The following is a 13,330-nucleotide window of genomic DNA, read 5'->3' as shown; positions in this document are numbered from 1 at the left end:
TTATAGAGATGATGATGAGAAAGAAGAAAAGAACAAGAAGAATAAAGATGACAAGAAGGATAAGAAGAAGAAAAGTGTGACATTCAAAGCCGCATCCTCCTCCAAGGGCAAGGCAAAGCAAGAAACATCAAGTGAAGATGAGTGCTCAAGCTTTGATGAAGATGACGATGAGAAGATGGCTCTCTTTGTGAAGAAGTTTGGCAAATTCATGATGAAGAAGGGCTATCGTGCTAGAAGGAAGAAGTCATCATCCAAGAACAAGGATGACCAAAGAAGGTGCTTCAAGTGTGGTAGCAAGGATCATCTTATTGCTCAATGTCTCTACAATAGTGACAATGATGATGACAACAAGAAGAGCAACAGGAAGGACAAGAAGAAGAAAGAGAGCAAGATGACCTTCAAGAAGAAGAATGGAGGTTCATATGTGGTCACTTGGGATAGTGATGCCTCCTCAAGTGATGATGATTATAGTGATGATGATAGGAAGTCAAGCAAGAAGAAGGCTCTTGTAAGCATTGCTCTCAATGAGAAGCCTTCGCTCTTCGACACTCCATTAACATGCTTTATGGCTAAGGTCACTAAGGTAAAATATGATGATGAGCGTAGTGGAAGCGATAATGAGAGCGATGATAAGGATGAACCATCTAAGGATGAGCTCTTTGATATGTTAGAACATGCTTAGATGCATTTTGACATTAAGAGAAGTGAATGCAAAGACTTGCGTAAGGAACTAAGAGCCCTTAAGCAAACCTTTAATAAGCTCAATGCATCTCATTTGAGGCTACAGGAAGCCCATGAGAAGCTTGGCAAAGCTCACAAGAATCTTGAAAAGGCTCATTCCACTGTTCTTGAGCAAAATGAGAAGGAGCATGTTGTAACATGTGACGTAGGCTTAGCTTGTGATATTATTAATGAATCTTTCTACAAGCCTATTGTTGTTGCTCCCACTAACCCTTCTTGTAGCATTGCCACTTCTACCTCATCTAGTAGTGATGGTTTCACTTGTGATGCCTCACTAATGGTTGAGAATGAGACATTAATGAAGGAGGTTAATGAGCTCACTCGCGCCTTAGGTAATGCCTATGGTGGTGAGGCCCGCTTGCTAAAGTGCTTGGCTAGCCAAAGATTTTCTCTCAACAAAGAGGGATTGGGCTATATCCCCAAGAAAGGCAAGGCATCCTTTGCAACTCACAAGACTAGTTTTGTGAAGGGCAATGGTCGATTCTACAATAGATGCAAACAAGTTGGGCATATAAAGCAATATTGCTAGAATAAGAAATCACAAGCAAATGTATCCTCAATTAAGTTTGATTCATGTTGTTTGCTTACCAAGGCTGTTAATGGGGTGCATGCTAAGTTTGTTGGTACTCCAATTGTGGGCTCAAAGAAGAAAGCCATTTGGGTGCCAAAAAGCTTATTCACTAACCTTCAAGGACCCAAGCAAGTTAGGCATCTAAAAAGAATTGATTTTCTTTTGTAGGTCAATTACAAAGTCGGAGGAAGGCATTGGGTTCTTGATAGTGGGTGCACTCAACACATGACCGATGATGCTAGAATGTTCAACTCAATCAATACCAATGGCAATGACAGTTATGATAGTATTACATTTGGTGATAATGGCAAAGGCAAGGTCAAGGGGCTTGGTAAGATTGCAATATCCAATGACTCGAGCATTTCTAATGTGTTGCTAGTTGAGAGCTTGAACTTCAATTTGCTATCCATGGCATAATTATGTGATCTTAGATTCAAGTGCATATTTAGAGTAGATGATGTAGAGATCATAAGTGTAGATAGCTCTAATTTGATCTTCAAAGGCTTTAGATACGAGAATCTATACTTAGTTGATTTCAATGCTAGTGAAACTCAATTGTCAACTTACTTGTTCACTAAGTCTAGCATGGATTGGTTATGTCATAGAAGGCTTGGTCATGTTGGAATAAAACAATTGAATAGATTGATTAAGCATGATCTAGTTAGAGGCTTGAAAGATGTGGTATTTGAGAAGGATAAACTTTGTAGCTCTTGTTAAGCCGGAAATAAGTTGGAAACACCCATCCTAAGAAGAGCATAATGAGTACTAGCAAGGCATTTGAGTTGTTGCACATGGATTTATTTGGGCCAATACAACACACTAGCATCGGTGGAAACAAATATGGCTTTGTGATAGTGGATGACTATACTAGATACACTTGTGCATTCTTTCTAGTAGACAAAAGTGATGTGTTTGCAACTTTCAAATCATTTATCAAGGGTATACACAATGAGTTTGAACCAACCATCAAGAGAGGAAGAAGTGACAACGGTAGTGAGTTCAAGAACACTAGAATTGATGGTTTATGTGATGATTTTGGAATTAGACATCAATTCGCGGTCAAGTACACTCCACAATTAAATGGTCTTGTTGAGAGAAAGAATAGAACACTTATTGATATGGCAATATCTATACTTAGTGAGTACAATGAGCCAATCTTTTTGAGACGAAGTAATCAACATGGCTTGCTATTGTAGCAACCGCCTCTATTGTCACCCATTAAAAGAGAATATATCATATGGGCTCTTAAATGGTAGAAAGCCCAATATTGCATACTTTTGGGTTTTTAGTTGCAAATGCTACATATTGAAGAAAGACAATAGATTGAGTAAGTTTGACAAGAAGTGTGATGAAAGATTCTTGCTTGGATACTCAACCACTAGCAAAGCATATAGAGTTTGAAATTTGACAAGTGGTACTCTTGAGGAAGTTCATGATGTTGAGTTTAATGAAACCAAGAGTTTCCAAGGTGAAAATGAAAACCATGATGATGTTAGAGGCATTCAATTGTCAAATGCTATGAAGAACATGGATGTTGGTGAATTGAGGCCTAGACAAGTGATAGATGAAGAAGATGATCAAGTGTAAGTGCTCTCTAACTCAAATGTGCAAGATGATACACATCAAGTACAAGTGGCTCTCATGGTAATATGCAAGATCAAGTGGCTAGTTTATCGTCTCAAGTGAATCAATCAAATGAGCAAGCAAGTGCAAGCAATCAAGTTCTAATACTCCAACCGATCAATATTGCAAGAGATCATCCATTGGACACTATAATTAGAGATATTTTTAGAGGTGTACAAACAAGATCAAGACTAGCTTCATTTTGTGAGCATTTCTTATTTGTGTCATTCATTGAACCAAAGAAGATAGAAGAAGTATTGAAGGATGTTGATTGGATGAATGCTATGCATAAAGAATTGAACAACTTCACAAGAAATCAAGTATGGGAGTTAGTTGAAATACCAAAGAACTACAATATGATTGGAACCAAATGAGTCTTTAGAAACAAGCAAGATCAAGATGGGATATTAGTAAAGAACAAAGAAGGATTGGTAGCACTATTGACCGTAGTTAACACTCATCATAAACTATCAATATAACTTATATAAATGCATAAAAAGGATCACCAAACATAAGTTTAGGGGTTTAAACTAATAAATTCTACAAGTTTTGGTAAATCTATGTTTGTAGGAGGATTTATTCAGAAAACAAGCAAGGTGGACCCAATCGTGAGATCAAATCATATTTATCCGTGATGAAACCAACTTAGAAAGAATCTAGAATCATCTAGAAGGCAACCCACCGAAGATCGAGCCAAGAGCCTGACAGGGGGGCCAGCCGGCCCCACCACTAGGCTGGTCGGCCTATGGGCCCCACCTGTCAATCTCTCCTTCGTATGATGGTTCCCCACCGCCTCCTAGATTTAATCTACGTTGTTGCTCAAGGTCGGTTTATCTAACGGTGGCTGAGAGAGTTGACGTGGATCGATGATGTGGCAATTCCTTGCCTCCTACTCCATCCCCCCTATAAAAGGCCCCCATACCTCCTCCAGGAAGACACCCTATGCTCTAGAGCTTCATTGTTTCATACACAAATTGTAGTAGTGTCCCTCTAGGTGATTCTCACCTAGTTGAATTATAGAAAATAGGGAGAGAGGAGAGGAGAGAGATCTAAGGAGGAGCCGGGTCTGTTGGATCCTCCTTGGCTTTGTACCTCGATGGATCTAGCTCATCATCGGGTGACATCCAAGTTCTTCTATTGGTATTTTCAAATTCTCGAGCCAATTAAATTCAGTCCTTACTATATTTTATTTACGGGAACTTCGCTTGCATTGAGTGGTCTAGTTATAAATTGTGATTAGAATAGTAAACGCTAGCATAGACGTTGTGTTTAGACTAGAATTTACCTGAGTTTGCGCCCAATCCTACGGTTAGTTGTGGTAGCCCTAGAGGTGACAGCTCTGTCAGGCTATTGTAATTCATCACATTCAGATTGGTGTTTCATAGAGCTTAGGCAGCCTTCCCCAACTACCTTTTTCTCACCTCCTTCGAGAGTCGGAAAGGTACTGTTACTCCAAAATAAGTAAAGTAAGCCTAAGCCTTAGTTATCTAGTTTAAGCCCTAGAAAACCCGTCTCTACCAACAAAAATACTTTATCTTGTTTTTCTTTGGACGTACTTGAACCTCACTAGAACACTTCACATTCCCTATGGAAATCGATACCTTGGAATACTCCCGGGTGAAAGCTACATCAATATCCGTGCGCTTGTGGATTTTTCTATGTGTGTTAAAAAATACCAACAAGCTTTCTGGCGCCGTTGCCGGGGAACGGTAGTTGTGCTAGTTTAGAACCAAGTTTGTCCATGTATCCTTTTACCTTTTTTAACCACCCCTATCATATGGATTCCACACTTATCATCCAACTTTTGGCTCTAAAGGGTGAATTATCGGCGCCTCCACCATCTTCACACCCCATTCTTACTGATGGCTATGAGCTTCATCCTGCTTTTATAGCCATGGTTCAGGAGCAATCCTTCTCTAGCATAGAAGATGAAAATCCTTACACCCACCTTAGGGAATTTGAGCAATTGTGTTCTTGCTTGACTATTGCTGGCATGACACAAGAGATCATTAAATGGAAATTGTTTCCGTTCTCCCTTTTGGGTAGAGCGAAACAACGGTATGCTCATACCGTAGGGTGATAAATGGAAATTGGGATGAACTTCGAGACAAATTTTGTCTTGCATTCTTTCCTCTTTCTCAAATTCCGCTTTGTGAATAGAAGTACTCACATTTCAACAGGAGGAGACATTAGGAGCAGCTTGGGCTAGGTTCATGAGCCTTATTAACTCTGGTCCGAACCTTTCCTTGCCTGACCACGTCCTATTACATCACTTCCACACTACTAAATTTTGACCCTGTTTCAATGCCCGAAAAGTGTTGCAATAGGCCCGAAATAGTTGAAATATCAGAAATAGCAACACTTTTTTCATTGGGAGGCGTTTGCAGGCGCTTGCGTGGGTAAAGGTTTGGACAACACTTTTCTGCTTAGCGTTGCAAAATGCGTTTTAGATTTGCAACATCTAGGTGTTGCAACATAAGCTTTTGCTACGGTTGTAGGTGTGGCAACAACAACTAATGCAACACTTGCCTTAGGCATTGCTGGACCTTGCAATGACAACTTGCCTGTCATAGCAAATGGTGCACTAGCAATGACGAACGTGTGTTGCAAGACAATATATTGCCACACATAACGCGTGTAGCAACAAGGATTATCTCGCAACACCAAGAAGTGGTGGCAACATGTGCAATTGCAATGTCCAAGGTTTGGTTGCTATAAGGTGGTCTCTATTACATCGCATAACGAGTGTGGCAACAAAACCTATGTGGCAACACCAAGTGATGGCAACATATGCAATTACCACATTCGCATTGTTATAAGGTGCAACCTCTATTGCATTGTGTAACGAGTGAGGCAACAAAACCTATGTGACAACATCAAGATGTGGTGGCAACATGTGCAATTGCCAAGTTCACATTGTCATTGCTGTAAGGTGTTGCCTTTTTTTGCTACGCAGATTATTCATTGCTATAGGATATATTGCCACATAAAGTGTGGTTGCCAATAACCACTTTTACAACGCTTTCGATTTGGTGCCACCGGATAATATTACAGCGCTATTATTTAATTAGAAACTCAATAGACATCAACAAAGCATTTGAATAATGCCATTAAACCAAAATATTAACTTGTTTAATTTGTTCACATATGGAATTAAACAATCCAAAAATTCAAACTCATGCTACACACACGTTATTGAAACCATCCCTCAATAAAGTAATTCGACACATTTATGCCTAAACAACATCTAAAGTGGCTAGACACCACTAAAGGTCGAAGCGAGACACCACTAAAGGTCAAAGCGAAGCTTGGCTTGAATTGACCATCCCATCACTTGAGTGCTCCATCTTCCTGCTCAATAAAATCATTGACATTGACATATGCATCAGTTGTTTAGTACATCACGATAGTAAACTAAACCACAATATGATAAGGCTATGTAATAAATTTTCAGCAATTAGTTAAACTAAAATTGGAGGTGTTGACAACAAAAGCATGGACTAAATCGTTTCAACTTTAAGCAATAAAGAAATATGAGGTGTTCACAACAATAACACAGTCACAACGATTAAGAACGTGTTCACAAACAAAGAAAATAAAAAGGCACAAGTTATCCAGAACCATTGGTTCTGTTTTAAGGGCACATGCCAAAGGGCCTCTAGTCCAACTGGTTAGAGCGTCCCAGCGGCACTCCTCAGGTCCTGGGTTCGATTCCCTGTGGGAGCGAATTTCAGGCTGGGGTTAAAAAAAATCCCCTCGTCTGTTCCACACCAAAGCACAGGTCTAAGGACCGGCCCGTTCTCACAGGGCGACGGTGCCGCTGTGTAAGGGTGGGGCAGGGGTTCGGGGGTTTTCTGGGCCTGCGTGAGAAGGTCTTCTTCTTAATGCAATGCCTGGGGGTGGTCATACCCTCGCAGGTTAGCTTTAAGGGCACATTTCAGCTCAACAACATAGTGGTCACAATCATTGAGAAACATAGATGGTGACAAGCAAAGCACAATATCAAAAGGCATAAGTTATTGAGAAGCATTGGTACTATTATACTAGATAGACGTTACAAGAAAAAAATTATATATTTTTGTTTTACTAATAAATCCTAGTTTTTGCAGCAACACAAGTGTATCAAGAGGCCGAAATATGAACTAATTAACTGGCTACAGCTTACAACCATTTAGTAAATTGCCTAAAATAAAATTTTATAGTCACGAAGTTCAAATATTAGTAACGAAGTTAAACAAATCGAAAAAAATCCAATTCTTCATTTTTTTGTCAAAATGTTCAGCTGTTTGGAGTGGGCAAGACACTGACTCTGCAATTCTTAATGTATTTCATCTGAATTCTACTAATGCTAAAGAATCACAACATGAAAATTAAGAAAAGGTTCAGAACTGACAGCCTAACAGGCTCTTAGTAATCTGGTATAATCTAATATCATCGATTAACTCTTCTCCTGCCACATTGCATGAGCCACTTATGTGCTACAGCTGCTCTCTACCAAGATGATGACTACTCTGCCTCCAGGAGTGATTCAATTCAGAATGGTTGCACGTATTCTTTTTTCAACTTAGTGGAGAATATGAGATGCAACCAACAAACAGGAAAAAAACGAAAATACTCATACAAAATCAATTCATATGGACTGTTTTCTACACTGTTTATTTATGTTGAGCCCATGTTAAGGCACCATTTAGTTCAGGACAGATCTAGTTGAAAGATCATTTTTTGCTGAAGATCGTACTAACAAGTCAACATGTATGATCAAACTCATAGATCTGACGATTATCCTCTCAATGGACATAACCACAAGAACAGTTATAGCTGAAACAAGACCTATTTTATAAGGCAAGCAAGAGACATCACGCATCACAGGTGGCTGACTTGAGAGCAATTAAATGCACCTGATTTCACATCAGCAACAACATACTTCAGTAAACCAACCATCAATATAAACATAGCCTTTACTCAAATTGAGAGGGAGCACTTATCTCTGAGTTAGGAATCGACAGTTGGTGGCGGAGACCATTGATACAGCCTTAGCTCTGCAGCAAGAGCAAACATTGCCAAAACCCAATTTTAGAGCCAAATAAAGGAACTGATATTCGAAGTTGGCAGCATCAATAGTTGATTAAATATGTATAAGACTTTTAGTGTGTGTTTTTTTCCTCATGGCCTCAAAATCAGTGGTAAACTAAACTATTTGCAAACAAAGCACATGCAGCAACTTTTGCATACAAATTATTTGTAAATGCTCAGATCGTTGGTATTATCATTATTACAGATGAGTAGGGAAAATCAAGTGTGGTGAGGTCCACGTCATTATTTCTGACTTAGAACAGAACTGGCATACATTATTTTAGAATATCATATATTGTAGAAAGTCTAAATAGAAATCACTTGAGCAGGAATGCAAGGTTACTGGAGGAAATTAGATATGGAATGCATGTGACATAAAAACAGATCATGGTGCTCCTACTGTAATAATTTATTTCCTAAACATAAGGGATCCCAAAAATTGATAATAATTTGATTCTTATGTTCTTTTCCTTGCTCTATTGTTTAATTTCCATACTAAAAAAGTAATGGGATCTAACAAGAGAATGACAGTAGTATGGAACACCTACTTGGCCAAAAGAACACCATGATTGATACTATAACAACAGTAGGCTACACCCATGTTACAGAACGACAGTGGTATGGAACACCTACTTGGGCAAAAGAACACCCAAGTTACAGACTAATAGATTCTCTCATTCAATTCAAACAAACAATTTACTAGCTAATTGGGTCACAAAAAAGCATGAGCCTCATAGGCTAGTGTAGCCCACAGTATGAACAACCAAGGTCTAAGATATATACTAAAACATCTTGTATCTGTACAACTAAATTCCGATCAGGTTAACTTAACATGATATCCTAATGTGCTTAAATCAATATATACTAAAACATCTTGTATCTGTACAACTAAAATCCCCATTGTGCTAACTGCTATCCATGTTCTTTCAGCTACAGATCCTAATGTGTTTAAAACATAAATACTAAAAGAAAGATAACAATGGAAATACCTCTCCCTCTATAATTAGCGCAGATGAATAGCAACCTGTCAACCTACAAATATAACCTGCAGATGTATATAGAAGTATAGATTATCAGGTTATTATAATGCAAAATTGGAGGTCTTGCACTACTCAATATTTGGTAAATAAATTTGGGGCGTTCCCATCCAAACAAATGTATTATAATGGCCTATAGAATGTACAGTAATAACTAAACAGGTGCTGCAGCACAAGCACGTATCTGAACTTATCAATTTGAGATTGCACCAATAGTCCAGTTATTTTGGTGTTTCTATTCATTTTTTAATATACAAAAAAAATGCAAGTATGTCTTATAGGGGGGATTGGGATTTTTGCAGCCGTGAGGTAGCAAACCAATTTTGCAGGTACAACCAGTCACGTTCTATTTGCACCGCCAGCATGTAAAAGTCGACATGACCACATGAACAATGGGGATATTACTTGACAAATTTGGAAGGAAAGTTACGAGAGGAAGAGCTGCTGACCCGCGTAGAGGCGGATGGTGTCGATCTGTTGGATCTCCCACTCGACTGCCGGCAGGGCGCCCAGGCGGCTTCCCGTTCCGTGCTGCCCGCCTGCCCATAGGCCACAGTTGTGAGTTCAAACTTCGAGAGCCGAAGCGAAGCGGAGAGGCCAACCCATCCCACCAGCGGAGCCATGGGGAGACCACCAGCGACCGCCGCCGCCACCACCTCTAGGCCCAGGCGCAATCCCAAGCCAAAGCCGGACTCCACTGTCCTCGCCGCCCTCGTCCTCCACGCTGACGCCTCCCCTAGGAAGCAACGAGGAAACCGAGCCGGATCCGCAGGCAGGGCAGGTGACGGTGGCGGCAAGACGGCATGGATGTCCCGCTGGGAGATCAAGGCGGTGTCCACACGGGCGAGCGGGCAGCGCACGGGGTTGTCCTGTAGCATGAGCGATGGCGGCGGCTTGGGGCTCTTTGGGGAGATAGAGGACGGGGGAATGAGACGTGGAGGCAGTGTTTGGTTCGGGGAATTGTAAGGATGACAACCGGGTGGTTTCGGGTCCGCGGTTTCGGGTCTTGCGGGTTTAGGTTCACGGATGATTTCTCATCCACGATTTTTGGGTTCGAGCCCCCGAAACCAATCGGGTTCGATTTCGTATTTGGTTTTTCACCTGTGGATATCCAATGGATATCCGAAATAAATCATTTAGAATTAAAACTCATGTTTTATAATATGCTAATAATAACTTGTTTACTTATATTATTAAATTTATTTTAATTTGACTCATAAAAATATTTATTATTTGTTGCCTCTTGTTTATACATGTGAATATGTGTGTATATATCATGCATATGTTTATAAAAAATCCTTTTTTCTCTTATTATGCTGTCATACAAAGCGGGTTTCGGGTATCCATTCGGGTTTCGGGTATCCGCGGGTTTGGTTTTGGGGACGGATTATCACCCGAATCGGTGTTTGGTGCGGTTTTGGGTTTTGGTTTTGGGTTTCGGGTTCGGGTGCACAGAGACTCCACCCGATCCGAATCCGCCCTGTTGCCATCCCTAATCAAGTGGAATGGGGTGGGATGGTCCTAGGATAAAGGGGTGTTTGGGCGGGTCGGTCCCAAGATGGAATATTCGGCTTAGATCCGGGGCGTCTTCGTCCCACGAAATCAAGGGGACGGGGTCAGCCCCAAGTGGGATGAGCACGCTACAGGCGAGGAAGAAGGAGAGAGGAGGCGCGCTTGCTCACGAACGACGCGCGTGAGAGGATGAGAGGAAGGATGGGCGCGCGGGGAGAGGATGCGAGGAAGAAGGACGACGCACAGAGGAGCTCGAAGATGGAGGAACCCAGCGGGGTGAGCACGCCGCCTCGCGGGCCGCCGCACGAGCGAGAGCCGCCGCCTCGCGGGCGTCCTCGTGGGCGAGTGCAAGCACGCCACCTCGCCGGCCGCCGAGCGCCGCCGCCTCGTGGGCGCGAGGCGAGCTCAGGGGAAGGAGACACGGGGGGAGCTCGGGGGAAGGAGGCGCGGGGCGAGCTCGCTGGATGGAGGCGCAGGGCAAGCTCGCTGGAGAAGCCAGGCGCTGGCGGAGGAGACGAGGTGCGCCGTGCCCATGTGCGAGACTCGAGTCCAGGCTGTTGGGATCGAAGAGATAAGGAGAGGAAAAAGAAAATAAGAAAAATTAAAAAAACTGACAATTGGGTCCCAGCTATCAGTAGCTAATCCCACTTTTGTTGTCTCTGGTCCAAACAAAAAACGGGTTCGTCCCATCCCTCTTCACCAAACAGAGAATAGAGTCGTCCCATCCCACGAATCAGTTAGGACCATCCCACCCCACTTTAACTCTCAACTAAAGGCTTAGGTTTCCGGAGGTGGAGAGGGCCGCGGGAGTTTTGGAATTTCACGTGCGGGAGTTTGACAGTCGAAATTTGCTATAAACTGTAATTTCTTATGACTCTAATTTCAATTTTTCTGCCTATCAGTCTCAATTTCTAAAAAATATATTAATTTCTTGTGACGCTAATTTCAATTTGCTATAAACTAATATGTTGTGACGCTAATTTATTTATTTTAGATTTAGAAAACAAAAAAAATGGATCGTACAGTTGAAACGGTAAAGTCAAATAACGATTTTTAGCCGAGGATGGATGAATGACAAATTAAGTACCCATGGTTGTAATTAAATGTTTTCACTAAACTTTCTTAAGAATTTTTAATACTCATAATATAAGATAATTCAAAAAGAATATATGATCAGTTTAAAAAAAAGAATATATGGATCCGTATGAAATTCACTTTTTTAATAAAATTTAGGTATTATTGAAATTCAAACTATTGAGTAACTATGAAACTAGATGCAAAGTATGCAAACATATGTAATCATGGCATATATGTACTATAAATTTAAGTAATTTTATATCTATATATCTATATACTCTAATAAAGCTAACCCTTTCATGCATGCTATCCATGCTATTCCTTATTGTCGAGGGTTTCAACCTTGGACAACGCAATGCGATGCCACTTAGCAAATTTCAACTAACATGATACCGAAAATATAGGTATTCCTGTTTTCAGGATGACCTTCACCAGAGCCCTTGACATAGAGGAACCAGAAGCTAGTCGACATGAGTTAGAGGCATGAAGGATCACTTCAACCCGAAGTTCCACTTCGTCCGGCAAAACTAGAGGAACGATTTAGAAATATTGTTTCACTGTATAATGGCCGAACTGCCCTTGATTAAGAAAAAGGCTACACTTGAATGTAATATCAGCACTAGGGGTAAAAAGGGGGTTGTATCTGGATCATTAAAGACTCCTACTATAAATACCCCTAACACATACTTTTCTCAAAAACAATTTTTTTTATACAATTGAGTTAAGTCCACTCATTGATGATTGTGTGAATTTTCACTAACACTTATTAATTACAAAAATTGTCCACATCATCCCTATGTGTGCAATTTTTTTAATCTTGCATGTTGATTTCAAGTCGATTAGATCCAATGGCTGCCAAGAATCATAACAGTGATTGAAGGGCCCACCATTGTGCTAGAAAGCACACCATCATCATCAGTAAACTAACTTGGATGCTTGTGAACAATGTATCATCATAGGTTCAATAGTTTTGAAATTGAAATTCTTTTTATGAGACTGAGTAGCACATGTGAAATCAATATACGCCCTATTCACTTGGTTTATAAGCCGTACCTTTTCAGCCAACGAACAGTATTTTTCTTTCACAACAAATCAGCCAATAATACTTTCAGCCATGGCTTATCAGCCAAGCGAACAGGGCAATAAATGTTTTTTCAATCACTTGGTTGGATATGAGTAGTGTTAGATGCGTTGGATATGTGGGCCCTTAGTAAAAGTTTTTTATTTTCCTCTCCTCTTATATCTCTCTTTTCCCATGGCTCTCCTCTCCGTCCTCCGTCCTGCTTCACGGTCTCTCCACTGTCACCGTCCCTCTCCATTTGTCCTCAACCATCACGTGTCACATGATTCTTCAAATCTATTTGTGAACAATGTGAGGACAAAATAGATCGGTCCTGAACCAAATGCTTCAAATCTATTCGTGAACAATGTACAGTACTGTGTTTTTTTAAATCAGTTAATTTTTTTATGCAATGTTTATACACCGAAATTATGTTATCATGCAAGTTTGGTAGATTTTCCTAAACATGTTTAGATATTATTATATTTGAATTTTAATATATGATATATTTTAAAGTTAATTGGTTTTAAAATATAACTGAACCAATTAACTTTAAAATATATCATATATTAAAATTCAAATATAATAATATCTAAACATGTTTAGGAAAATCTACCAAACTTGCATGATAACATG

At 40.4% G+C, this 13,330-nt stretch overlaps 1 protein-coding gene across 1 annotated transcript; it reads right to left on the bottom strand.

Moving 5' to 3' along the window:
• Positions 1-6,026: 6,026 nt before the first annotated feature.
• LOC136548600 (uncharacterized) lies at positions 6,027-11,091 on the bottom strand. The gene is made up of 5 exons (XM_066540068.1): positions 10,978-11,091; positions 9,648-10,050; positions 9,495-9,584; positions 8,998-9,053; positions 6,027-7,974 (listed from the first exon to the last, which is right to left on the bottom strand). The coding sequence occupies exons 1-5, from the start codon at positions 11,089-11,091 to the stop codon at positions 7,969-7,971; spliced, it is 669 nt and encodes a 222-aa protein (XP_066396165.1). The 3' UTR covers positions 6,027-7,968.
• Positions 11,092-13,330: the final 2,239 nt, after the last annotated feature.

Source organism: Miscanthus floridulus, chromosome 4 (genome assembly GCF_019320115.1).
Source record: "Miscanthus floridulus cultivar M001 chromosome 4, ASM1932011v1, whole genome shotgun sequence".
NCBI lineage: Eukaryota > Viridiplantae > Streptophyta > Magnoliopsida > Poales > Poaceae > Miscanthus > Miscanthus floridulus.
This window is presented reverse-complemented; position numbering and strand designations above follow the sequence as displayed.